This window comes from Dendrobates tinctorius, unplaced genomic scaffold (genome assembly GCF_039654945.1).
Source record: "Dendrobates tinctorius isolate UK_male_01 unplaced genomic scaffold, ASM3965494v1 ptg000031l, whole genome shotgun sequence".
Lineage (NCBI taxonomy): Eukaryota > Metazoa > Chordata > Amphibia > Anura > Dendrobatidae > Dendrobates > Dendrobates tinctorius.
The window spans coordinates 6,173,612-6,198,983 of NW_027361699.1; the positions used below are offsets into that span (position 1 = coordinate 6,173,612).

General features: G+C 44.1%; 1 protein-coding gene across 6 annotated transcripts in view; it reads left to right on the plus strand.

The window, feature by feature from the left end:
- The window catches only part of PSIP1 (PC4 and SRSF1 interacting protein 1), a 168,164-nt gene extending 143,643 nt beyond the window's left edge, over positions 1-24,521 (plus strand). For all 6 annotated transcript variants that reach the window (XM_073572150.1, XM_073572154.1, XM_073572149.1 and 3 more), the window contains 3 exons: positions 9,018-9,234; positions 9,673-9,772; positions 23,158-24,521. In XM_073572150.1, the coding sequence (XP_073428251.1) occupies positions 9,018-9,234; positions 9,673-9,772; positions 23,158-23,200 (360 nt within the window). In that variant the 3' untranslated portion in view covers positions 23,201-24,521. The remainder of the gene's footprint in view (positions 1-9,017; positions 9,235-9,672; positions 9,773-23,157) is intronic.
- The last annotated feature ends 851 nt before the right edge of the window (positions 24,522-25,372 follow it).

Genomic DNA, 25,372 nt, shown 5'->3' on the forward strand with positions numbered 1-25,372 from the left:
TAAATTTTTATTTTTTTTTATAATTTATTATTTTATTTGGAAAACATAGACCCTACACTTTCAGACCACAAGCTGAACAGATCTGAATTCGAGATTTTCAAATTGACACTGTTCATATACTTGTTTTTTAAAGTATGATCCCTTTGAGATCCCAGCTTGAATTTTGGTACCGATGTGGCTAGGAGCATAGGAGGCACATGTGAATTTTTTGAAATTTTTTTTTATCAGATTTTTTGGAAATCATTTTTTAAAATTTTGTGTTTGAGTCCGCTTGAGTAAGATATTAACAAAGATGTTCTTGTGACATACAAGGTGAAAGCCTGTTCAGTTCTGAGTGTATTGGTGTTTTTCCTGTTTCTCTCTTTGTTCTGGCCTAAGTTATGAGGAGAAACTTAAAGGCATGCAACATAGAAATTGGCATTTTTTCATAATTTTGTATAAACATTTTTTTTTTCAAATTTTGTTTTCTTTAACACACTATATTACCAGAGAACAAAATCTCAAAAGAATTAAAAATATAGAGGAAAATTGCATTGGTTCACTTGAAATGTAATGACCCAAGTATAAGAACGGGTGCAGGGAACGAACATTTAAACTCTTTCCGACTTTAAGCATAATAGTACTAAATAAGCATTTTTTGTGATGTGGTATCGCTATCCACCTGCGGCTCTTAACCTGTTAAATTCCGCAATCAATCTCTGACAGCGGCATTTAACTCATGCGTCCGGCAAGCATGCTGGAAATCCCGCGATCACTTGACGGGGTCACCGATGGGTTGGCATGACAACCAGAAGTCTCTAGTAGACCTCTATGGTTATCACTGCCAGATTGCTATGAGCGCCGCACGATGGTCAACGCTCATACCAAGTGAGTATTTCTGCTACATACAGGCGATCTGATCATCACTTGTGTGTTGCAGAGATCAAAGTACTGCAGCTTCTAGTCTCCGATGGAAACTATTGAAGCATGCAAAAGGTAAAAAAAAGTTTTAAAAAATATATCTTTAAAAAAAAATTACAAATCAAACCCTTTTGCCGCATTCAAAATAAAACAATAAAAAAATCAAACCTACACGTATTTGGTATTGCCGCGTTCAGAATCGCCCGATCTATCAATAAAAAAAAAAATTCTGATAGTTAAACAGCGTAACTAGAAAAAAAGTCAAATGCCAGAATTAGGTTTTTTTGGTCACCACAACATGCCATTTAAATACAATAGCGGGCGATCAAAAGATCGTATCTGCACCAAAATGGTATCATTAAAAATGTCAGCTCGGCATGCAAAATAAGCTCTCGCCCAAACCGAGATCTCAAAAAATAAAGATGCTACAGGTATCGGAAAATGGCACTATTTTTTTTTTCCTTTACAAAGTTTGGAATTTTTTTTCACCACTTAAATAAAAAAGAATCTAGATATGTTTGGTGTCTATCAACTCGAATTGACCTGAGGAATCATAATGGCAGGCTAGTTTTAGCATTTAGTGAACATGGTAAATAAATAAACAACTGTGGAATTGCACTTTTTTTTGTTTTTGCAATTTAACCGAACTTGGAATTTTTTTCTCGTTTTTCTAGTACATGATATGTTAAAACCAATTGTGTCGTTCAAAAGTACAACTCTTTCTGCAAAAAACAAACCCCTTACGTGGCCATTTTGACCAAAAAATAAAAGTTGTGGCTCTGGGGAAAAAGGAGAGCAAAAAATGAAAATGCAAAAACAAAAATACCTCTAGTTGTTAAGGGGTTAAAGCGCCACTGCAGTGCAGAAAAAAACAACCACTTGAGAGATGTTTTAATGGTGTTGTAGCCTCTGGCTTTTCAGTAAAGGTGTGTGTATATACTGACACAGACCATGTGACACTTAGAGTATGTCTCCACGTGGCATATTAGCAGCGCTTTGGACGCAGCTCTGCCCAAAGCGCTGCCCAAAGCGCTGCCGGCTTTTGTACATGCGGTGATTCCGCATGTGTTCTTTGAACACATTCTATACATAGACTGTGTAATTTATCTTATGAAGACTGAGTATCTCCGCAAAATACCGTATTTTTCGCTTTATAAGACGCACTTTTGTTCCCCCAAATTTTTGGGGAAAGTGCGGGGTGCATCTTATAAAGCGAAACTGTGTGCTGCTGTGCTATAGAGTGGGGGGGCGGCTCTGGCATGGAGTTAGGGGGCTGGGGTAGGCTGGATAGGGCTGCAGAGACAGCGGGAGGTCCTGTGCTCCCGCTCATTAGGCTCATGTAATATTCACTGCACCCGCTGTCCATCACCTCGGTGCTGAAACAGTGCCGAGTTGGTAGACAGGGGAGCGGTGCAGATTACATGTGCCTGCACTCACCCCCAGTCACTATAGACACTTACCTACTGATGATCGCTCCTGCTCCCAGCTCCCCCGTGGCTTTCCTGTGTCTAGTCTGCTGTCATCCTCCTCCTGCAGGGTGAGCAGCAGCAGCAGCTCATTCAGAAAGCTCATCGCTTCAGGACTTTGCATGATGTGACCATATGACCTACGGTCACATGACTCCCAGTGTGCACTGCGAGTCACATGACCGCAGCTGAGCAGCTCCTATTGGTCACATCATGGGAGGTCCTGTAGCTACAATGAGCTGCTTGAATGAGCAGCAGCTGCGTGTGCCCTGCAGGAGGAGGATGACTCAGCACAGACACAGGTAAGCCACAGGGGAGCTGGGAGCAGGAGTGATCATCAGTAGGTGAGTTAACTGTTTATTATTTTAGCATGTGCTTGCCAGCAGGGCGGAAATATAGGGACAGGGGCCATGTGTGACAGCAGGGGTAAATATAGGGATGGGGGGACAATGTGTGCCAGCAGGGGGGAATATATGAACAATGGGCCATGTGTGCCAGCAGGGGGGAATAAAGGGATGGGAGGGGGCAATATGTGCCAGCAGGGGGGAATATATGGAGGGGGGACAATGTGTGCCAGCAGGGGGGAATATATGGAGGGGGGGACAATGTGTGCCAGCAGGGGGGGATTATAGGACTGGGGGGACAATGTGTGCCAGCAGGGGGGGGATTATAGGACCGGGGTGACAATGTGTGCCAGCAGGGGGGGATTATAGGACCGGGGGGACAATGTGTGCCAGCAGGGGGGGATTATAGGACCGGGGTGACAATGTGTGCCAGCAGGGGGGATTATAGGATCGGGGTGACAATGTGTGCCTGCAGGGGGGGGATTATAGGACCGGGGGGACAATGTGTGCCAGCAGGGGGGTATTATAGGACCGGGGGGGACAATGTGTGCCAGCAGGGGGGTATTATAGGACCGGGGGGACAATGTGTGCCAGCAGGGGGGTATTATAGGACCGGGGTGACAATGTGTGCCAGCAGGGGGTATTATAGGACCGGGGTGACAATGTGTGCCAGCAGGGGGGATTATAGGACCGGGGTGACAATGTGTGCCAGCAGGGGGGATTATAGGACCGGGGTGACAATGTGTGCCAGCAGGGGGGAACATAGGGACGGGGGGCTGTGTGAATGCTAATAGGGGAGAATATAGGGACAGGGGGACAATGTGTGCCAGCAGGGGAAATGTAGCGACGGGGGGCCGTGTACATACCAGCAGGGAGGCATATAGAGGGGGGCCATGTGAGTGGCAGCAGGGGGGCATATAGTGACTGGGGGGGTCATATCCAGGATAGGATGGGGGGCTATGTGCCAGCACAAGGGGGCCATGTGCCAGGATGGGGGTTATATAGATACCAGGATGAGGGACATATATATGATTTGTAAGACGGACACTGGTATTATAAGACACACCTCCATTTAACATTAAAAAAAAAAAAAAACATTTTTTTTCTCTTTTTCTTCACCAAATTTGGGGGTGCGTCTTATAATCAGGTGCGTCTTATAAAGCGAAAAATACGGTAAATAGACATGCAGTAGTCTATAAAGACACGTCGCATATCCGGTTACGCACGTCTGCCACCTGCGTCTTTGAACGCATAGTGAAGATGGGATTTCATAAAATCCCCTCCCCTATGCTGTAACATCTGGACGCTGCGGATTGGACACTGGCTGTATTCAGCGTCCAATCCGCAGCAAATCCTGAACAAGGATACATACCCTTAGATTGCACACAGGGGGACTTCCTTCACTAAGCATGTGACTTATGAAGGTAATTGCTTGCATCAGAAAGTTTTAGGGGCTTCATAGGAAAAGGGGTGAATACATATGCACATGCTAATTTTTAGTTATTTGATCCTATAAATTTAATTTATGCCTATATTTTTCTAATTCCACTTCACCAACTTAAAGTATTTAGTGCAGATGTATCACACAAATCAGATTACAAAAATATTTAAACACAGGTTATAATGTAACAAAATGGGTAAAATGCAAAGTGGGTGAATACTTTCACACGACACTGTAACCTTCAGGTAAGTATTTTCCACAATGATGTTGCTTGTCCCCAAATTTTACGTTTTCACAAGGATTAGTCGGAAAATAGAACCTCTCAATTTGTTGCTTAATTTCTCCAAAAGCAGCGCCATATTTGTAATTGATAACTGGTGTTTGCCAAACTGCAGGACTTGGAAACTAAGGAGCGCAGTATGTTTTTTGGAGTGCAATTTTGGTTTAAATAGATTGCCAATGCCATATGAATTCACATCTTAACCCCTTAACTACTGGTGATACGCCTTTTAACGGCAGCAGTTGAGGGTACTTATGCCTCAGTGCCGGTTTTTTTTTTTTTTTTTTGTGCTGAGAAATTAGTGTATAGTGCCACCCAGAGTCTGGGGATCGGCTACCCCAGTGTTGCGCTCACCATTATTAACGGAATAACGGCGACCGCAAAAAAAACAACAAAATAAAAGTCCGATTTCCCATTTAATTTCTCTCCTCTGATGTGATCGCACATCAGAGGAGAGAGAAATGTTGTCCCCCGATCCTCCCCTGGTACCTCCGGTGTCCCTGCATCCCCCAGTGATGTCCCACTGCCGCCCGCGTCTTCTTCCAGGAAGAAAATGGTTGGCGCATGCGCAGTGCTCCCCCCGATGTCTGGCACCTGGCAATAATAGGAAATTTTTCCAGTTAATTCATTTTGATCACTGTGATAGACCCGAACACAGTGACAAAAATGTAAAAAAAAAAAAAAAAAAAAAAGTAAATCAAACCCCTCTTTATCACCCCTTTAGTTAGGTAAAAATAATACATTTTATTTATTTTATTTCCACTTTTCCATTAGGCTAGGGGTGGGCTGCAGTTAGGGGTTGATTTAGGGGTGTGTTAGGGTTGGGATTACGGTTAGGGATGTGTTGGGGTTAAGGTTGTGGATGGGTTATGGTTAGCGGTGTGTTGGAGTTACAGTTGGGGGGTTCCACTGTTTAGGTTCATCAGGGGGTCTCCAAACGCGACATGACGCCAGCATTGATTCCAGCCAATTTTTCGTTCAAAAAGTCAAATGGTGCTCCCTCCCTTCTGAGCCCTGCCATGCGCCCAAACAGTAGCTTTCCCTTACATACGGGGTATCGGCGTACTCAGGAGAACTTGCATAACAAATTTTGTCCATTTTCTCCTGATACCCTTGTGAAAAAAAAAAATTGGTTCCAAGGTAAACTTTTTGTGAAAAAAGTAAAATGTTCATTTTTTCCTTCCACATTGCTTTAGTTCTCTTGAAGCACCTGAAGGGTTAATAAACTTCTTGCATGTGGTTTTGAGCACATTTAGGGATGCAGTTTTTAGAATGGTGTCACTTTTGGGTATTTTCTGTTATATTGACCCCCGAAACTCACTTCAAATGTGAGGTGGTCCCAAAAAAATTTGTTTTGTAAATTTTGTGGGAAAAATAAGAAATCGCTAGTCAACTCTTAACCCTTATAACATCCTAACAAAAAAAATTGTGTTTCCAAAATTGTGCTGATGTAAAATTGACATGTGGGAAATGTTATGTATTAACTATTTTGTGTGACACCACTCTGATTTAAGGGTACAAGAATTAAAAGTTTGAAAATTGCAAAATTTTCTAAATTTTAACCAAATTACCATTTTTCATAAATAAACGCAAGTTATATCGGAGAAATTTTACCACTAACATGAAATACAATATGTCACGAAAAAAGTCTCAGAATCAATGGTGTTATGAGCTCATTTTCTCCTTCACCTTTGATGTCCGATGAACTCCCTCTGCTGGTGAAAGGAGGTAGTGAAATTGATTTGGATGGGAAAAACCTGTCATCTGAACAGGTGGAGTGTGATTGGACATCCGGAATCTCTGAGTGGATATAAGGCCGCCGATGCCCTGCTGGGTTGCTGGTGATCCTCTCTGCTCTGAGCTCTGGCCTCCAGTTTAGTCCTGTCTACTAAAGCTAAGTTTTTGCTCTGCTGTTGTTCCATGAGATTTTGTCAGGTTTACTTAGTGTGTGTGTTCAGCCAGCCCTGGTTGCGACTGGCTGAACTCCATTTTTGTCTCTGATCAGTTGATCTCTTTGCTCTGTTTTCAGAATATACCTGAGTGCTGATATAGTGATTTTGAAGTCTAGTGACTTCAGGGCCTTTTCTATCAGACGTGTTGGACATTATTTTTGGCAGGGTTTTTGCGTGATTGCAGACAGTTGCTTTTCTTTCCTGTCCTATCTAGTTAGTGAGGGCCCCATTGTTTGCTCAGCCTGTCTTTCTGTCTGTGTTTGTGTTTTCATCTGTTTTCACCGTCAATACATGTTGGGGGCTGTCTATTGCTTAGGGGTCTGCTCTGGGGCAGTTTAGATTTCCCCTTTCTTTAGGTTTATTTAGTTCTCCGGCTGTGAACGAGGTGTCTAGGACCACCGTAGGAACACCCCACGGCTGCTGTTAGTTGTTGTGAATAGGATCAGGGGTCTGCAATCCGCTAGCTATCAACCTCTCCGGTTGTCTGGACTTAGCGTGTGTTTTTGTTTTTTCCTCTTCCGGTGACTCATAACACAATGGGATACTTTGAAGCGTTCTAGAGCAATAACTTCATAATGTGACAATGGTCAGAATTGTAAAAATTAGCTTGGTCATTAAGTACCAAATTGACTCGTCACTAAGGGGTTAATACAGACCAGTGAAAATGTCATCTTTTATGTCCAGACTGTAAAAACACACACTAGCTGGAGACAGTTGTATGGCTATGTTCAAATACCAAGTTTTTATGCTGTTCACATTGTCAGGGAGGTAATTATTTGTAGACCAAGGGGTTTATTCATGGTTTTTAGATAAGAAAAAAAGTTCAAGGCCCACTAGCTGAAAAGTTAGTGCATTGCGATTGGTATAAAAATGATAATAGTGCAGGAATCTGCTTGTCCATTCCATGCACAATGCGAGTGACTTGGAAAGGAATTATATCGACTGCTCTGGTAAAAAATTAAGAGACCACTGAAAAATGTTCAGTTTGTCTGATTTTTTTCTTTATAGGTATATTTTTGAGTAAAATGTAAATTTCTCTTTTATTCTATAAACTACTGACAACCTGTCTTCGAATTTCCAAACACTAAATTTTGTATTTATTTTCAGAAAATGAGAAATGGTCAAAATAACAAAAAAAAAGGCAGTGTCTGCAGACCTCTAATAATGCTAAGAAAACAAGATCATAATCATTTAGAAACAACAATACTCAGGAAGAGTTCAGAAATCAATGTTTTGTGGAAAAACCATGATTTTTAATCACAGCTTTCATACGTCTTGGCATGCTTTCCACCAGTCTTTCACACTGCTTTTGGATGACCTTATGGCACTCCTGGTACAAAAAATTAAGCAGTTCTTCTTAGTTTGATGGCTCGTGACTATCTATCTTCCTCTTGACTACATTCCAGAGGATTTCAATGGGGTTCAGGTCTGGAGATTGGGCTGCCCATGACAGGGATTTGATGTGGTGGTCCTTCAGCAAACATTGAGTGACCGAGCTGTGTGGCATGGTGCATTGTCATGCTGGAAAAACAAGTCCTCAGAGTTGGAAAACATTGCCTGAGTAGAAGGAATCAACTGTTTTTCTAGGATAACCTTGTGTGCGGCTTGATTCATATGTCCTGCAGAGATTAACCCACTGAATTCCAGCCTTGCTGAAGCATACCCAGATCATCATCGCTCCTTCATGAAATTTCACAGTGGCTTGTACGTCTCTCCAGGTCTCCGTCTAACCATTGAATGACCAGGTGTTGGGCAAAGCTGAAAATTAGACTCATCAGAGAAGATTACCTTACTCCAGTCCTCTATGGTCCAATCCTTATGATCTTTGTAAAATTCAGCCTAGCTCTCCTTTGCTTCTCATTGATGAAGGGCTTTTTCTATCTTTACATGACTTGAGCCCTGCCTCTAGGAGCCTGTTACGAACTGTTCTTGCGGTGCACTTCACCCAAGCTGTCATTACTTTTTGTAGGTCACTTGATGTCATCCTGCAGTTGCTGAGTGACATTATAATAAGATGACTGTCATCCCGGTCAGTGGAGAGTCATTTTCTCCCTCTGCTATCTGTAGCTTTCTTGTCCCCAATGTCTGCTGCTTGTCCTTGTTATAATTGACTGCCGTATTAGAAATTTGAAGGATGGAGGCAACATGACGCTCACTGTATCCCTCTGCTAGTAAAGCCAGAATTGAACCCTTCTTTTCCTCACTCAAGACTTTTCTTTTCAACTCATTTGGCATAGTTAAGTTATTTTTTCATTCCTATTACTTTTGGGATATTACTAGCACTTGTTTTGCCATCCAGCTTGTCCTATAGTAAAAGGATTGTGAACACCACAGCAGGGTTTTTTATATGTTCCTTCGTTAAATAAGATTTGGTTCAGGTGATCACCTAATCAGAAGCACATAAGTAGAATGATGTGTCCCCTGGTTGGAATTCAACTGACACTGGAATGGAATGGTTGTCGGACATGTAGAGAAGCTGATTTTTATAAAAGTGTGCAGTGGTCTCTTATTGCCAGAGCTGTATATGCCAGCGCTGTACTCTCTTTTGTGTACCATCGGATGTACTATTTAATAGACAGAAAGTTAAATGATTGCTCATACGGAGAATGTAATATATTTTTATGTAATTTACAGATTCGTCGATTTAAAGCCAGCCAGGTCGTAATGGAAAAAGCCACCATGCTCTACAATAAGTTTAAAAACATGTTCCTTGTTGGTGAAGGGGAATCTGTAATAACCCAGGTTCTTAATAAGTCTCTAGCAGAACAGCGTCAACAGGAGGAAGCTAATAAAGGCAAGGAGGCTGGAAAGAGGGGACCTCAAAAGAAAGTGGAAAAAGAACAGACCTCTGGTAATTCCTGCAGTAGTTTATATTTTGATGATCTCGTCTCTGAATCATAATTGTTACATCATGATAGTAGTATTAGGTCTTGTAAGTAGTTTGACATGGAACCATAATTAAAATGAAAAGCAGTAATCTTGTGCAAGATTATCATGCAAAGTTGCAACTGTAATCTATCTTAGTAATGAGGAAAGTCTTTTGAAGACAAATTTTACGCATGAATTGAGAATTTTGTCAATGAAAGATCAGTCCAGGAGGAGAAAGAAGTAGATTTCTTGAGATATATTACAAAGATTCTAATTTTCATGTGTAGCATTTGATAAATGGAATAAAAATGTCAATAGGCGAACCCTTTTTAACCCTATGTCTGTAGAAAAAGCGTGCATTTTTAGCAGGTGTGTGGCAATGAAGAATTACTGGCAAAACTCCAAAATGTTTATCTTCTAGATACAAAAGCTGTAAATGGTGGTCGGGATACAAAGGAACAAGTACAACAGAATGGAGACAGTAGTGAAGAAAATGATAAGGAGGGCAAAAGTACTAAACGGTAAGAAACTGTTTTCAGATTGACGACACAATTGTCTGCTGCAAAATGTTTATGAATGAGGGAGATACTTTCACTGGCATGGTGCCTACATGCTAAGTACTGCAACTGATGAACTGCTCTACCTGTTCAAACAATGAAATGCAGACTATCCTTAAGTTAATTATTTATGGCCTATCCTACGCAAAAGGTATCAAAAAAGTACTTTCATAAGATACAAGTAATGCTAAGATTTTGTCTCTTTGAAGCCTGCATACCTCTTACCAACATCCCACTATACGTGTACAGCACAAGTTGGCAGTTGGTGTATGGAATAGGCTTACAGGATGAGCCTGCCCGATGCTTGGCAGATAATGGATGTCAGTCTCTGACCACAGCAATAACCGTATGCCAGCAGGAGAGCTGCCCCATGACATGATTTTGAGGCGTAGATGACTTGCTATGCCGGGTGTCTGTTAATGACTTCTGTACTAGCCATCACGGAGCTCGATTGAAACCCAGCCTTTGGCTGAACTTCAAAGGAGGCCGTAAGTTTTGCAATATACAACAGTACAGGTTCTAGGTCCCCAATGGGACTAACAATTGTTTTTTTTTTTTGTTTTTTTTATATTTTGTTAAAAACGAAGTACGGCTGACCCTCCTTCCCTATTAAACAAATACACATACAGTGGAGAAAATACGTATTTTAAAACCTACCAACCAGCAAAGAATTTGTGAAAGTATCTAAGAATCCCACGGTGGTGGGTATTCCCTCAGGGTACAGAGTGCTTTTACCCTGATAAATAGCACTCTGTACCCTGAGGGAATGCCCACCACTGTGGGATTCCTTAGATATTTTCAAGCAAAGGCACTTTATTCTTCTACACTGCAGCAACTTCTCTGTCTTCATGCGGGTACCTCCCAGTGGCAAGTACACTCCCCTGATGATTTTTCCTAATGGAGAAAGGAACACGTCAGTAGGGAGCCTCTTTTTAGGATAATGGCTCCACTTGGGCACTGCCCTTTTTAGTTAGTGCAGGAGCAACTGCAGGGGGCACGATAGGGCAGAGTGTTGAATGCCCTTACCCATATGGACGTGACCCGGATAACAGTCTGCACTACAATTGGGTGAGATCCACGATGTTTCTTCCTTTTTCATTCACTTTATTTTACTGTGACACTTTTCTCCTTTAGTCCTAACATCACTAATCGGATATGTTAGCTAGCATTCTTATGAAAGGATGGAAATGCTTTTTTTGTGGTTTGTAATATCTTGATAGGAGGTGTTAGGTTTGGATTTGGGCTCTTGCTCTGCTGAATTTTTTAAGTTATGATTTAATTAAAAGTAAATTTTTAATAGTATCCTCTAGGCTGGTGGATGTGTGCAGGACAGTAGGTAAGCAGCTTGGTTAGAAGGCAATTACTGTTGGTGCAATTATTAGAAAATGGAAAAACACAAGATGACTGTAAATCTTCCTTGGTGTGGGGCGCCATGCAAGATCTATCCTTGTGGGGTAAAAATGATTCTGAGAAAGGTCAGGAATCGGTACAGAACTACATGGGAGGCCCTGGTCAATGACCTGAAGAGAGCTGGGACCACAGTCTCAAACATTAGTTAGTAACACACACAGTCATGCGTTTAGATTCTGCGTGAGCACGCAAGGTCCACCTGCTCAGGCCAGCACATGTCCAGGCCCATTTGAAGTTTGCCAATGACCATCTGGTTGATCTATAGGAGACATGGGAGAAGGTCATGTGGTCAGATAAGACCAAAATAGATCTTTTTGGTATCAACTCCACTTGCCGTGTTTGGAGGAAGAAGAGGGATGAGTAAAACCCCAAGAGCACAGTCCCAACCATGAAGCATGGTGGGGGAAACCTCATGCTTGGGTGCTTTTCTGCAAAGGGGACTTGACAACTGCACTGTATTGAAGGAAGGATGGAATGGGGTCATGTATCGTGACTTTTTGGCCAACAACCTCCTTCCCTGAGTAAGAGCAATGAGGATGGGTCATTCCTGAGTCTTACAGCATGACAATGACCCGAAACACACAGCCAGGGCAACAAAGGAGTGGCTCCGTAAGAAGCATTTCAAGGTCCTGGTGTGGCCTAGCCAGTCTCCAGGCCTGAATCCAATAGAAAATCTTTGGCCGGAGCTGAAACTCCTGAAAATCCTGAAAGATCTGGAGAAAATCTGTGTGGAGGAGTGGGTCAAAATCACCGCTGCACTGTGTGCAAACTTGGTCAAGAACTACAGGAAATGTCTGATCTCTGTAATTGCAAGCAAAGGCTTCTGTACCAAATGTTGCATTCTGTTTTTTCTAGTGTATCAAATACTTATTTCATGCACTAATATGCCAATTAATTATGGAAAAATCATACAATGTGTTTATTTTTAGAGTCTGTCTCAAACAGTTGAAGTGTACCTATGATAAAAAATTACAGATCTCTCCATTCTTTGTAGGTGGTACACTGCAGATTTTGCAATTTTATCAAATACTTATTTTCTCCACTTTAGGTAGCATCACCACTTTCATAAAAGCCTGAACTTACAAAAATCTTTAATTACTTTTTACTGCGTTTACCGATCGGGTTAATTTAAGACTCTAAATTTGCAGAGGGGTTTTTGTTCTCTGCAACACATTAAAAAAAAAAAAAATGAAGCGATTAAAATGTCATGTATCACAATATTTTATATAACTTTACATCTCTCCATGCAAAAAAAAAAACCTTCATACATCGTTGTGGACAGAAAAATAAAAAAGTTATGGTTCTTGAAAGAAGGAGGGGGAAAAACAAAAAACGCAACTGGCCGTGTCGGGAAGGGATGAGTACTTTTAAATTAGGCTTGACCTTTGTATGTATAAAAATTAGATGTGATGGCAGACAGGCTACTTTTCCCTCATTGGTCCAACAGTTGCTTGCGTCCTGAGGCTTAAATCATAATTACCGTATTTTGTGGATTATAAGACACTCCGGATTATAAGAGGCACCCCAAATTTTGAGGAGAAAAATAGAAATTTCCTTTTTTTAATAAAATGGTGGTGCGCCTTATAATCCATGTGTCTTATTGCTTACCGGGGGGTGGAGGCAAGAGTGGAGCATTGCCGCAGGCTGGGATGAGAGGGTGTTCGGATGTGCGGCGTGGTTCTGCGGGTGTTCGGTGCTGCGGGTGTCCGGTGCCGCTGCGGGGGCTCTGCCAACATTTTGTTAAAGGCCAGAGCCCCCGCAATTCCTTGGTTTCCTATGTGGTTGACTTCTGGAAAATGGCTGCCGGGGGTGGCGCATGGTCAGATGGAGATCTCGGCACAAGATCTCATCTCCCGAGAAACACATTGAAACTGGGTTCTTTCCAAACTTGTAATAGTTTAACCCCTTTATGCCATTAGACATACTATCCCGTCCATGTGACCTGGGACTTAATTCCCATGGACGGGAATAGTACATCTTAGCTGATCGCGGCTGGGTGTCAGCTGTTTCTCACAGCTGACACCCGGCACTAAGTGCCAGGAGCGGTTACAGACCGCTCCCAGCACTTTAACCCCTGGAACACTGCGATCAAACAAGACGTAGCAGTACGTCGTGGGGTCCCGATCACTGCCATGGAGACCCGCTGTCGTCATGACGACATCTGGGTCTCCAGAGCTGAGAAACTTCCTGTCATGCGCAGTGCATGTCAGGAAGTCTATCAGGTTAATGTATAGAAACTGCAGCGCTGACAGCTTCTGTGGCATGCAGATCTGCATGCTATAGAAGCGATCAGCCTGCACAAAATAATTGGCCCACAGTGGGACAAAGTGTAAAACTTTGAATGAAATAAGAAAAAAAAATTAAATAATTGTAAAAATATAAAAAAAATGAAAAAAATCAATATTTATTTGATCACTAAATAAATGAATGAAAAAAATCTAAACCATAAAAGTACGCATATTTGGTATCGCCGCGTCCACAACGACCCGCCCTATAAAACTGTCCCACTAGTTAACCCATTTAGTGAACACCATAAAAAAAATGCTTTATCATCACACTGCTGATCAAAAAGTGGAATAACACGCGATCAAAAAGACAGATTTAAATAAACATGGTATCACTGAAAAATTCATATTGTCCCACAAAAAAATGAGCCGCCATACAGCATCATCAGCAAAAAAAATAAAATTATAGCTGTCCGAATAAAGCGATGCAAAAACAATTATTTTTTTCTAGAAAATAGTTTTTATAGTATAAAAGCGCCAATACATAAAAAATGATATAAATGAGGTATTACTGTAATCGTACAGACCCGAAGAATGAAACTGCCTTACCAGTTTTACCACACGTGGAACAGTGTAAACCCCCCCCCCCCCCCCAAAAAAAAAAAAAAAAAATCTGAATTGCTGGCTTTTGCTCATTTTGTCTCCCAAAAATCGGAATAAAAAGTGATTTTAAAAAAAAAAAAAAATCATGTGCCCGAAAATGGTACCAATAAAAACGTCAACTCATCCCTCAAAAAAACAAGACCTCACATGACTCTGTGGGCCAAAATATAGAAAAATTATAGCTCTCAAATTGTGGTGATGCAAAAACTATTGTTTGCAATAAAAAGCATCTTTTAGTATGTGACAGCTGCCAAACTTAAAAACCCGCTATAAATAGTAAATCAAACCCCCCCTTTATCACCCCCTTAGTTAGGGAAAAATAATAAAATACATTTTTTTATTTCCATTAGGGTTAACGTTGGGGCTAAAGATAGGATTGGGGCTAAAGTTAAGGTTAGGGTTGGGGCTACAGTTAGGGTTTGGATTAGGGGTGGGATTAGAGATAGGGGTGTGTTGGGGTTAGGGTTGGAGTTAGAATTGGGGGGTTTCCACTGTTTAGGCACATCAGGTGCTCTCCAAACGCGACATGGCATCCAATTTCAATTCCAGTCAATTCTGCCTTGAAAAAGTCAAACGGTGCTCCTTCCCTTCCGAGCTCTGCCATGTGCCCAAACAGTGGTTTACCCCCCATATGGGGTATCCGCATACTCAGGACAAATTGGACAACAACTTTTGGAGTCCAATTTCTCCTGTTACCCTTGGGGAAAATAAAAAATTGGGGGCGAAAAGATCATTTTTGTGAACGAAATATGATTTTTTTATGGCTCTACCTTATAAACTTCTGTGAAGCACTTGGGGGTCAACATGCTCACCACACGTCTAGGTAAGTTCCTTAGGCGGTCTACTTTCCAAAATCTTACCACTGTTTAGGCACAACAGGGGCTTTCCAATCTTCAATTACAGCCAATTTTGCATTGAAAAGTCAAACGGCGCTCCTTCCCTTCTAGCTCTGCCATGCTCCCAAACAGTGTTTTACCTGCATAAATGGGGTATCAGCGTACTCAGGACAAATTGTACAACAACTTTTGGGGTTCAATTTCTCCTTTTTCCCTTGGTAAAATAAAACAAGTTGGATCTGAAGTAAATTTTTTGTGAAAAAAAATTAAATGTTACCCTTTTTTTTTTTTTTTTTTTTTTTTTACATTCCAATAACTCCTGTGAAGCACCTGAACAGTTAATAAACTTCTTCAATGTTGCATTGAGCAGGTGCAGATTTTAGAATGGTGTCACTTTTGGGTATTTTCTGGGTATTTTCTATCATATAGACCCCTCAAAGTGACTTCAAATGTGATGTGGTCCCGAAGAAAAAAAATGGTGTTGTAAAAAATGAGAAATCTTCAACTTTTAACCCTTATAACTTTCTAACAAAGAAATTTTGGTTCCAAAATTATGGTGATGTAAAGTAGACATGTGGGAAATGTTACTTATTGAGTATTTTATGTGACATATCTCTGTGATTTAAGGGCAGGAAAAGTCAAAATTGCAAAATTTTTGTCAAATTTGTTTGGTTTTTTTGTTCACAAATAAGTGTAAGTCCATATCAAATAAATGTTACCACGATCATGGAGTGCAATATGTCACAAGAAAACAATGTCAGAATCACTGGGATCCAAGGAAACGTTCCAGAGTTATTGCCTCATAAATGGACAGTAGTCAGAAATGTAAAAATTGGCCTGATTATTAAGATGCAAACGACCCTTGGGGGTAAAGGGTTTAAAGCGAATAGGTAACATCATTTCTCGTTCACCTTATTGGGGGACACAGAGACCATGGGTGTATGCTGCTGCCACTAGGAGGCTGACACTATGCACAAAAAAAGTTAGCTCCTCCTCCGCAGTGTACACCCCACCGACCGGCAGGAAATTCCTCAGTTTAGCTTAGTGTCAGTAGGAGGTGGACACGGGTCTTTCATTAGACCCATATCTACCTCAGCGTGCGTCGTTTCTTTTCAGGTTATCCGGAGGGATACAGAGTGAAGAGTCACATCTGTAGTCCCACAAAGAGACTATGAGTACGGCGTGTACTGCCACCACGTATCCTCATAGGTCTCTACAGCAGGACCAGGAGATCCGAACACGGATGTGTGTCAGGCGATCCAGATGGTCCTCGTCCCCCGTCTCCCACCCACTCGCCCACTAGAGCCTGTCGGTCGGATGAGGCGCGGATACTCTTCGTGACAACACACGCTGGATGAAGGTACCTTTATTCATAGAGACGGATCAGGCAGGGTAAGTATGAGGCCCGGGTCCCATTCTCCTCATTAGCTCCAGTGGTCACTGTGGCAGTGCTGCGACGCCTCCGCGCCGCCCCGTGCTTCCCGGCGGCTGCCGCATTTAATTCAGGCCCCGGCTTATCGGCCTGTTCTGCCGCAACTTGCCCCCAGTGCATTTCTAGGGGGGGGGGGGGGTTTCTCCCTTCCAGCCCCAGCAAGCCTCAGGAGCGGTCACCGCGGCAGTGCTGCGGGGCCGCCCCGCGCTGACAGGCGGCCGCCTCATCTAATCCAGGCCCCGGCTTCATCTTGGGCCTTGTCCTGCGTCGCGGCCACGCCCCCCGCCTTCTTTCTCGGGCGGGCTTTCCTCCCGCCCGCTTTAAGCCTGCCTACCACCTTCTCCCCTCACTCTAAGTCTCCCTGAGGCGGCGCTGTCTCCACCCACCCCAATCTGGATAGGACGGCGCCATTTTTAGCATCGGCGATTAGCCCCGCCCATCTTCTTCCTCGGTCTCTGCAGGGAAGCGCGCGCTTCCTGCTCTGTTCTCAGGCTGCCGCCATTTTCACAGCCTGTCAGCCGGACGCTGTCCTATCTGCCGTGCCCCCTGCAAGCCCAGACGAGCCGTGCACCTTCATTTGCTGGAAGCTGCGACAGGACACCGGACCGTGAGTAGCTCTGCGACTGCAGACTGACACCCTCCTCTGCCTCCTGTCCCCCAACCTTCCGGCACTGCCTCAGTGACTGTCCGTCAGTATGTCTAATTCTAAGTCTGACCGCTCTCGTCCTCCTGCCTCCTCTTGCACCTTAGTTAAGTACTTTGCGTGCTCTTCTTGCAATTGCAAACTTCCCTCAGGTCAGTCCACCCCCCTCTGCCTAGACTGCAGCAATCCGATTCAGCCTGACGCCGCCCAGGAGCCATCTACTGCTCCATGCGAGAGTGATCCCCCCATTCCTAGCTGGGCTTCGTCTCTCTCACAATCGGTGGCAGACCTCACCAAGGTGTCTCAGTCCCTAGTAGCCGTTCTCGATAAGTTGCCCCCGGACACTTCTGCAGGGTCCAGCAGGTCTCAAGAGATTCCATGTGAGCCAGCCAGCGTTAGTCGCAAAAGACCCAGGCAGGATCTCCAGCCGGATGCCTCGCCTCGTCCCATCTCACCGCTTAGTCCTTCTCAGCAGCCTCCCTTCCGGGCCTCCTATCCCGAGTCAGGTGAAGCGTTCTCGGACATGTCTTCTGAGGGGATTTTAGAGCTGGATTCGGACCAGGATGCGAACATGAAGGTTACGGTGCAGAACCTCATTGCAGCGATTCACCAGACCTTCGAGATTGCTGACCCCCCTGCGAAATCCTCAGATCAGGAGGTTTCGTTCAGATGGGCGGAAACACCCTCCAGAGCATTTCCTTTCCATTCCGAGTTTGGAAAGATTTTTACCAGGGAAAGAGAAGATCCGACCAGACGCTTTCAAAAAGGAAAGCGTCTCGGCGTACTGTACCCGTTTGCTAAAGAGCTCATGGACAACTGGTCTGCTTCTCCCTCGGTGGACCCGCCCGTGTCCAGACTTTCTAATAACACGGTTTTCTCGCTTTCAGGCGTGGCGTCCCTAAAGGATTCTAATCCCTAGCTAAGTCTGCATTCGAAGCGGCTTCAGCGGCGGTATGTCCAATCTTTGCTTCATCTTGGGCAGCAAAGGCCATAGCTACTTGGGCAGAGGATCTTCGTCAGGGCATCCTAGATAAAGCACAACCAGAGCGATTGGCCGATCTCGCCAATCAGATTTCCCATGCGGGGGATTATCTACTTTCTGCTTCTTTGGATGCCGCATCCTGCGCAGTTCAGGCGTCAAGCAACGTTGTGGCAATCCGACATACAATTTGGCTCAAGGCCTGGCAGGCGGACTTGTCTTCTAAAAAGTCTCTTACTAATCTGCCTTTCCAGGGAGTACGCCTCTTTGGATCCCAATTGGACCAGATCATTAAGGACGCCACCGGAGGCACGAGTTCCCTCCTCCCTCAGTCCAAGCCTCGCAGACCTCCACTAAGGCGTCAGTTTCGACCCTTTCGGGATTTCTGCCGTTTCAATAAGGCAGAGAACCCATCCAACCAACAAAGACCGCAGGCGCGCCAAGACAGAAAGTTTTCTTCAGGCCCACTCCTTCCTGGCAATCCCACTCTGCCCAGGGCAGACTATCAGATCCAGATCTGGACGGTCTACATCGGCATGACTATCATCGGACTCCCGAGGGTCCCTTCCAATTGGGAGGTCGACTTCTCTTCTTCAGGGACGTCTGGCTGGCCTCAGTAGAGGACGCTTGGGTCAGGGAGGTTGTATCGTTAGGATACAAGATAGAGTTCGTCTCTTCCACGGGATCGTTTCTTCAAATCCCGTCCTCCAAAAGATCCAGCCTTGATCCCGGGGTTCTTTACGGCCATCACCTCTCTCCTCAGTTCCGGGGTGATTTTGCCCGTTCCCGACTCGGAGCGGTTCACAGGATTTTAGTCTAACCTTTTTGTGGTGCCGAAAAAAGGCGGGGTGGTCCGACCCATCTTGGTTCTCAAGCTTCTCAACAAGAGAGTACGCCTTCGCCACTTCCGGATGGAGTCGGTTCATTCGGTAATCGCTTCCATGGAGGAGCAGGAATTCATGTGGTCAATAGACATCCAAGATTCCTATCTACATGTGCCCATATTCTCCGGACATCAGACGTTCCTGCGTTTTGCGATTCGCCAGGAACATTACCAGTTCGTCGCGCTCCCCTTCGGTCTCGCCACCGCTCCCAGAGTCTTCACGAAGATCATGGCTGCGCTGATGGCCTTGTTGAGGATCAGAGGTCTCGTTCTTTTTCCGTACCTCGACGAGATTCTGATCAAAGCTTCCTCTTTTCCACAGGCTCGCCTGAGTTTGACGATCGTCCTTGACACCCTTTCCAATTTCGGGTGGATCGTCAACAGGAAAAAATCCTGTCTGATTCCTTCTCAACGTCTTGTGTTTCTGGGCCTGCTGTTCGACACTCGTCGGTCAAGGGTCTTTCTCCCACGAGAGAAGATTCTTTCCCTGCAGCAGGATGTACGATCGCTGCAGACCACACGATTTCCGTATCTCCGAACAGCTATGAGGGTCCTGGGGAAGATGGTGGCGGCGATAGAGGCAGTTCCCTTTGCCCAATTTCACGCCAGACCTCTCCAGCACGCCATTCTGTCGAGGAGGAACAGGTCGGCTCTGTCCCTCGATCGCCCTGTACGTCTTTCATGCCGGATCAAGCGGTCACTCAACTGGTGGTTGACGTCACCTCTTATCCACTTAGGTCGGTCTTTTCTTCCCATTCACTGGCAGATTGTAACAACGGATGCCAGCCTCCTCGGCTGGGGTGCAGTGTTCCGCAGGGGTTTGCTTGTCCGGATTCAGACAATGCCACAGCGGTGGCATATGTCAACCGCCAAGGAGGGACACTGCGTGTCTCAGCTCTGGCAGAAGTGTCCAAGATTCTTCATTGGGCAGAGATTTCTGTCCCGACAATTTCCGCGGTACACATTCCTGGCGTAGACAACTGGGCCTCCGATTTTGTCAGCCGTGAGGGTCTCGCGGCGGGAGAGTGGTCCCTACATCCGGAGGTGTTTCATCTGCTCTGCCGTCGATGGGGAACCCCGGATGTAGACCTGATGGCGTCTCGCCTCAACAGGAAAGTCCCACAGTTTGTTTCCAGGTCTCGAGACCCTCTGGCAGTGGGCGCAGATGCTCTGGCCGTTCCTTGGTCGCAGTTCGAACTCCCCTACCTGTTCCCTCCTCTGCTGCTTCTTCCCAAGCTGTTGAAGAAGATGAAAGCAAAGGAATTCCAGTCATTCTCATCGCCCCGAATTGGCCCAGAAGGTCATGGTTCGCGGACATTGTCAACCTTCTCGCGGACACCCCCTGGAAGCTTCCAGACAGGGCAGATCTACTGTCTAAAGGCCCGATTTGCCTCCCCAATTCTCGGTCGCTCAATTTAACGGCGTGGCTGTTGAGACCGAGGTTTTGAGACGGGCAGGATTCTCTGATCGGGTAATTCATACCATGATCCGCGCCAGAAAGCCTTCTTCTTCGAAGATCTATTACCGTACTTGGAAAGCCTATTTCTCCTGGTGTGAGGCCAATGACATCGCGCCCTTGGTTTTTTCGCTCCCTTCTATTCTGGCGTTTCTTCAGGCAGGGCTGGATGCGGGGCTTGCTCTCAGTTCCTTGAGGGGTCAAGTTTCGGCACTGTCCATTTTATTTCAGAAAACGCTGGCCTCCCGGCCCCAGGTCAAAACCTTCCTCCAGGGTGTGGCTCACACGGTTCCTCCGTACCGAGCTCCCGTGGATCCTTGGGATCTTAATTTGGTTCTTCAGGTTCTGCAGGGTCCTCCTTTTGAACCTCTCAGGGACGTTTCCCTTTCCCTCCTTTCTTGCAAAGTGGCCTTTCTGGTGGCCATTACCTCCATCCGGCGCGTGTCGGAATTAGCGGTACTTTCTTGCCGCTCTCCTTTTTTGGTCCTTCATCAGGACAAGGTAGTTCTGCGGCCTCCGCCCTCTTTTCTTCCGAAGGTGGTATCTTCGTTTCACCTCAATGAGGACATTGTTCTGCCATCCTTCTGCCCGAGCCCAGCTCACCCTCGGGAGCGGTCTTTGGACAAGCTGGACCTAGTCAGGGCATTGAGAGTCTATCTAGCCCGGACGACTTCCTTGCGGAAGTCAGACTCTCTGTTCATCACCCAGCCTCAAAGGCCACTATTGCGCGCTGGATCAGATCGGCAATTTTGGAGGCATACCGGATCAAGCATCAAGTGGCCCCTCCAGGGATCAGAGCGCACTCTACCCGGGCGTTGGGTGCCTCCTGGGCGGTGCGCCACAGAGCTTCCGCGCTGCAGCTTTGCAATGCTGCAACGTGGTCATCGGTTCACACCTTTGTGAAATTCTACAGGGTCCACACCTACGCTTCGGCGGACGCCAGCCTAGGTAGAAGGATTCTGCAGGCTGCGGTGGTGAGTCCACTGGCCTGATGGAAGTTTGTTTCCCACCCCAGGGACTGCTTTGGGACGTCCCATGGTCTCTGTGTCCCCCAATAAGGCGAACGAGAAAACAGGATTTTTTGGGTTGCTTACCGTAAAATCTGTTTCTCGGAGCCTTCATTGGGGGACACAGCACCCTCCCATGTTCTACAACTCCTGTTCTTATGTTTGTCGGTTTGTTACAGTTGAGTTGTTTGTTCTGCTTTCAATCTATTCTGTTACTTCTCCTACTGCTTTCTCACTAACTGAGGAACTTCCTGCCGGTCGGTGGGGTGTACACTGCGGAGGAGGAGCTAACCTTTTTTTGTGCATAGTGTCAGCCTCCTAGTGGCAGCAGCATACACCCATGGTCTCTGTGTCCCCCAATGAAGGCTCCGAGAAACAGATTTTACGGTAAGCATCCCAAAAAATCCTGTTTTTTTTTTTTGTTAGTTTTTTTTCTGTGTTAAAACATTTTTCTGCTGATTTTTTTATTTTTAAATGTTTTACCTCAAATAATTATTTGTGATCCCATACTATTCTGTCTGTATATTTTCTCTTGCTTCCCCCCCTGCCCAGGAGCTGTGGTGTGACCAGACCATGCATGGTCAGACACAGCCATTACTCAGTACACAGCAAAAGCACATGTATAAAGGCCCAGTCACACACAGCGATATTGCTGATTTTGTGACGCCACAGCGATCTCGCCAGCGACATCGCTGTGTGTGACGGGGATCAGCTACCGGCCCCCTGCCGGGTATCACTAAATCGTGCTCCGTCGTCCTGGGCCATTTTTTGATCGTTGGTCTCCAGCTGGGCAGCGCGCATCGCTGCGTGTGCCAGCGAGAGATCAGCGACGCTGGTTTCCAGTGTAAACAGCGGCTCTTAGATACCTGCTGTTTACATTGGAAACCAGCTTGATCGCTGGTCCTGATCGCTGGAGGGGCTGTTTATGTGACCGCTCACCAGCGATCAGCCTAACGATGTCCCAGCGATCCCATCCACGTCGGATTGTTGGTGGGATCGCTGGGACATCGTTATGTGTAACGAGGCCTTAAGATTATCTCAGCACAGGGACATTTTTTTTAAACACATCCTATTATTACTATTATGATTCCAAGATCTGTTTATTAAAATGCATTTTGTTCATGGGGAAAAGTCCTTTAATGTGGTTGCACATCCAAAGTGGCTTTTTATTTTTTTGGAGATTTGCAGGGTTGGTCTAGGATTAAACTAACATGTTGGATATACCAAGGAACAGTCTATTACAGAACTTGAGTCGATCTTAGGGGCTCAAAATGACATGGCAGGTTTCCTCTGAGTTTGGCAGTATGATTTCTTTTAGGGTGTGTGCACACGTTGCGGATTTCTGCTGCGGATCCGCAGCAGTCTCTGCTGCGTTGTACAGTACCTTTATTTTCAATGGAAAACAAAAACCGCAGTGCACACGGTGAGGAGTTTTCCGCACGGATTTGGTGCGGTTTCAAAACCGCAGCATGTCACTTATTTGTGCGGAATCCGCAGCGGTTTTACACCTACTCCATTGTCCAGGTGTCAAACCACAGGGTAATCCGCAGATAAACCGCAAGTCTTTTGACCTGCGGATTTACCTGTGGGTTTTGCAAAGTCCGCGTGGAAAATTCCACAATAGAATCCGCAACGTGTGCATACACCCTTAGGGTATCAGTAAGGGTGTGATGGGTGGTGATATGCCAGTGTAATGTGGTTCTGTTGGGTACTCTACACTTCTTTCATTACATATATTTTTAGTCGTAATACTAGTGATGGTTCCCAATATTCTACATGTTCAATTTATTTTTGTTATTTTTCATCTGTACCCAGAACTGAAATCAGCAAGCACACCAGCGATGATTCTGACAACTAGGTGAAGAAGAAGATCCACCTTTTTGGGAGAACTTTTTGACAACTATTTTGGACTGCTCAGTGTTTTAAATCCTTTTGTATCTGCAGTATTTGTTGTTTGGATTGAAAGACATTATTCAGTGGAGGCAAAACACTATTTTCTTTAAGAATATTTTTTCTTTTAGTTTTACTCTTAACTGTTCAGATATTCTAATGGTTTCTACTGTTGAGCTGCCTTCCTGGAACATTTTTTTTTTTCCTCTTAAACAGTATTCTGGTTCATTACACTGCTAATTCATTCCATACCATTACTTCCTACAGGCTAGATGACTTCTCCAATTTTGCTGTTGTACCGTGGACTGTACAAGAACTATATTCTAATTTCTACATGTTAGAGAACATCTGAAAATGCCTGTAATGTGTTAAAAGTAACTTCATCTTTTACAATTTAATGTCTCTACAAACTCAAAATATAATTGAGAGAATCAAGAAGTAGTTGTGAAATAATCTAGGTAACTTTGTGGCAATTTTGATATAGTGACCTATAAGCAGTCCCATCGTACCACCGAAAAAGGGAGACCTAATTAAAATAACATTGCTAGTAATGTTTATTGTAAACTGCACATTTTGCTGCTTACATTCCGTTTTATAGGTAGTTCAAATTTTGCTTCCAAAGACACTTAAAGTATTCATCTTCTATTATTTGCTTAGAGGATTTCCACATATATCTGTATAAATGATTAAACAAATGTAGGGGGTAAGTGCTGTGCTAGGCAAGCTATCCCAAAATGTAGACATATACATCATAGATGTAAAATCCTTGTTTATTTTGCGAAATGTCGTATATTAAGGCATTTGTCAAGTGAATTGTTGAAGGAGTGTTACAGCACTTTCAAGAAAAATCTGGGTTCTGGCAGCTTGTGAATCAGTCTTCGTTAATACAGCAAGTAATTATTTATATACAGTCATAAACTTGCACATTGAAAAGGTATCCTTAGCTCTTTATACCTTCTTTCATAAATGAATCCATTAGTGTTAGTCTGTTTTTTAATAGACTGTATGCTGTAGAACTCCTAATAATACCTGTTCTCTGAACGATTCCATGTTGTATTTGTGCAGACAACTAAAACATGTTGATATATTTTTTATATAGCAGTGAAAAGTGTTAGGCAAGTGGACTTGAAACTCACAACTTTTTTTTTTTTTTTAATACAAACTTTGGTTCATTTTTTTAAATGGTTGTTTACTGTGCAAATTAAGCCTGCTATGTAAATATGATGCTGTGTCTGACATTTGGTTGTGCTTTTGTATTGAAGGCTTAAATAAATCTTGGAAACAAAGTGGTCACTGCTCCGTTTTGTTTTTTGTTTTTTTTACTTTCCTAAGTAGTAGCGATGTGTGACTGAAAATAAATTGTGTCAGAAAGATTATGTCTGGTGGAAAGCAGTCATTTCTTCTTCAAAGGATTATTCCTGTGCAACTTTCTACTGTATTGAGAGGCGAGTTGAGCTAGCGATGTTGATTCTGCAGATATTTGGTGGGGCTTGTGCTCAGCAAATGCTGTGTACCTGTCTTTATTTGTTAGAATAATTTGCTGGAGTTGTGTTTTGTTTAAAATAGAATTAAGACCAGTGCGTGTTGCTTGCCTGGCGATCTTGACATGACCAGCATACCTATAACAAAGTGATCAGTTTCCAGAAATAACCCTTTAATCCTTTTTAAGGCACATCTCTGGCACTCCCGAGTTCAGGTGCAGCGCGCCTGAAAGACACAGATTATAAAACCACTTATAATATCTAACTATCTAAATTTCATGACTCTAAAAGTAATCGGTGACCTTCATAGAGATGTATTAAAAGAGAATACACAACATAAGAAGCCAAAATGTAATAACCATAAACAAATTAAAACAAAAAGTACTAAATTTCTCAACTGCTGCCAAATAGCCTCCAGCCTTTATGACATAACTATTACTAAATATAAAAATTATTGAAAAAAAACTTAGATGCTACTTGATTACTATTCACTCAGATTCAGAGGTTACATGTTCAGCAGAAGAATGGCAGGCACGTTGCTAATTAAGGAACGTGCCTCTGACTGCGGAGCCCCCATAGGGATAATGTTAGAAGAAAATTCTGGTCAGTGCCATTTCCCTCACCCCCTTCAACCACTCCCCAGGTGATTCCCTAATTGG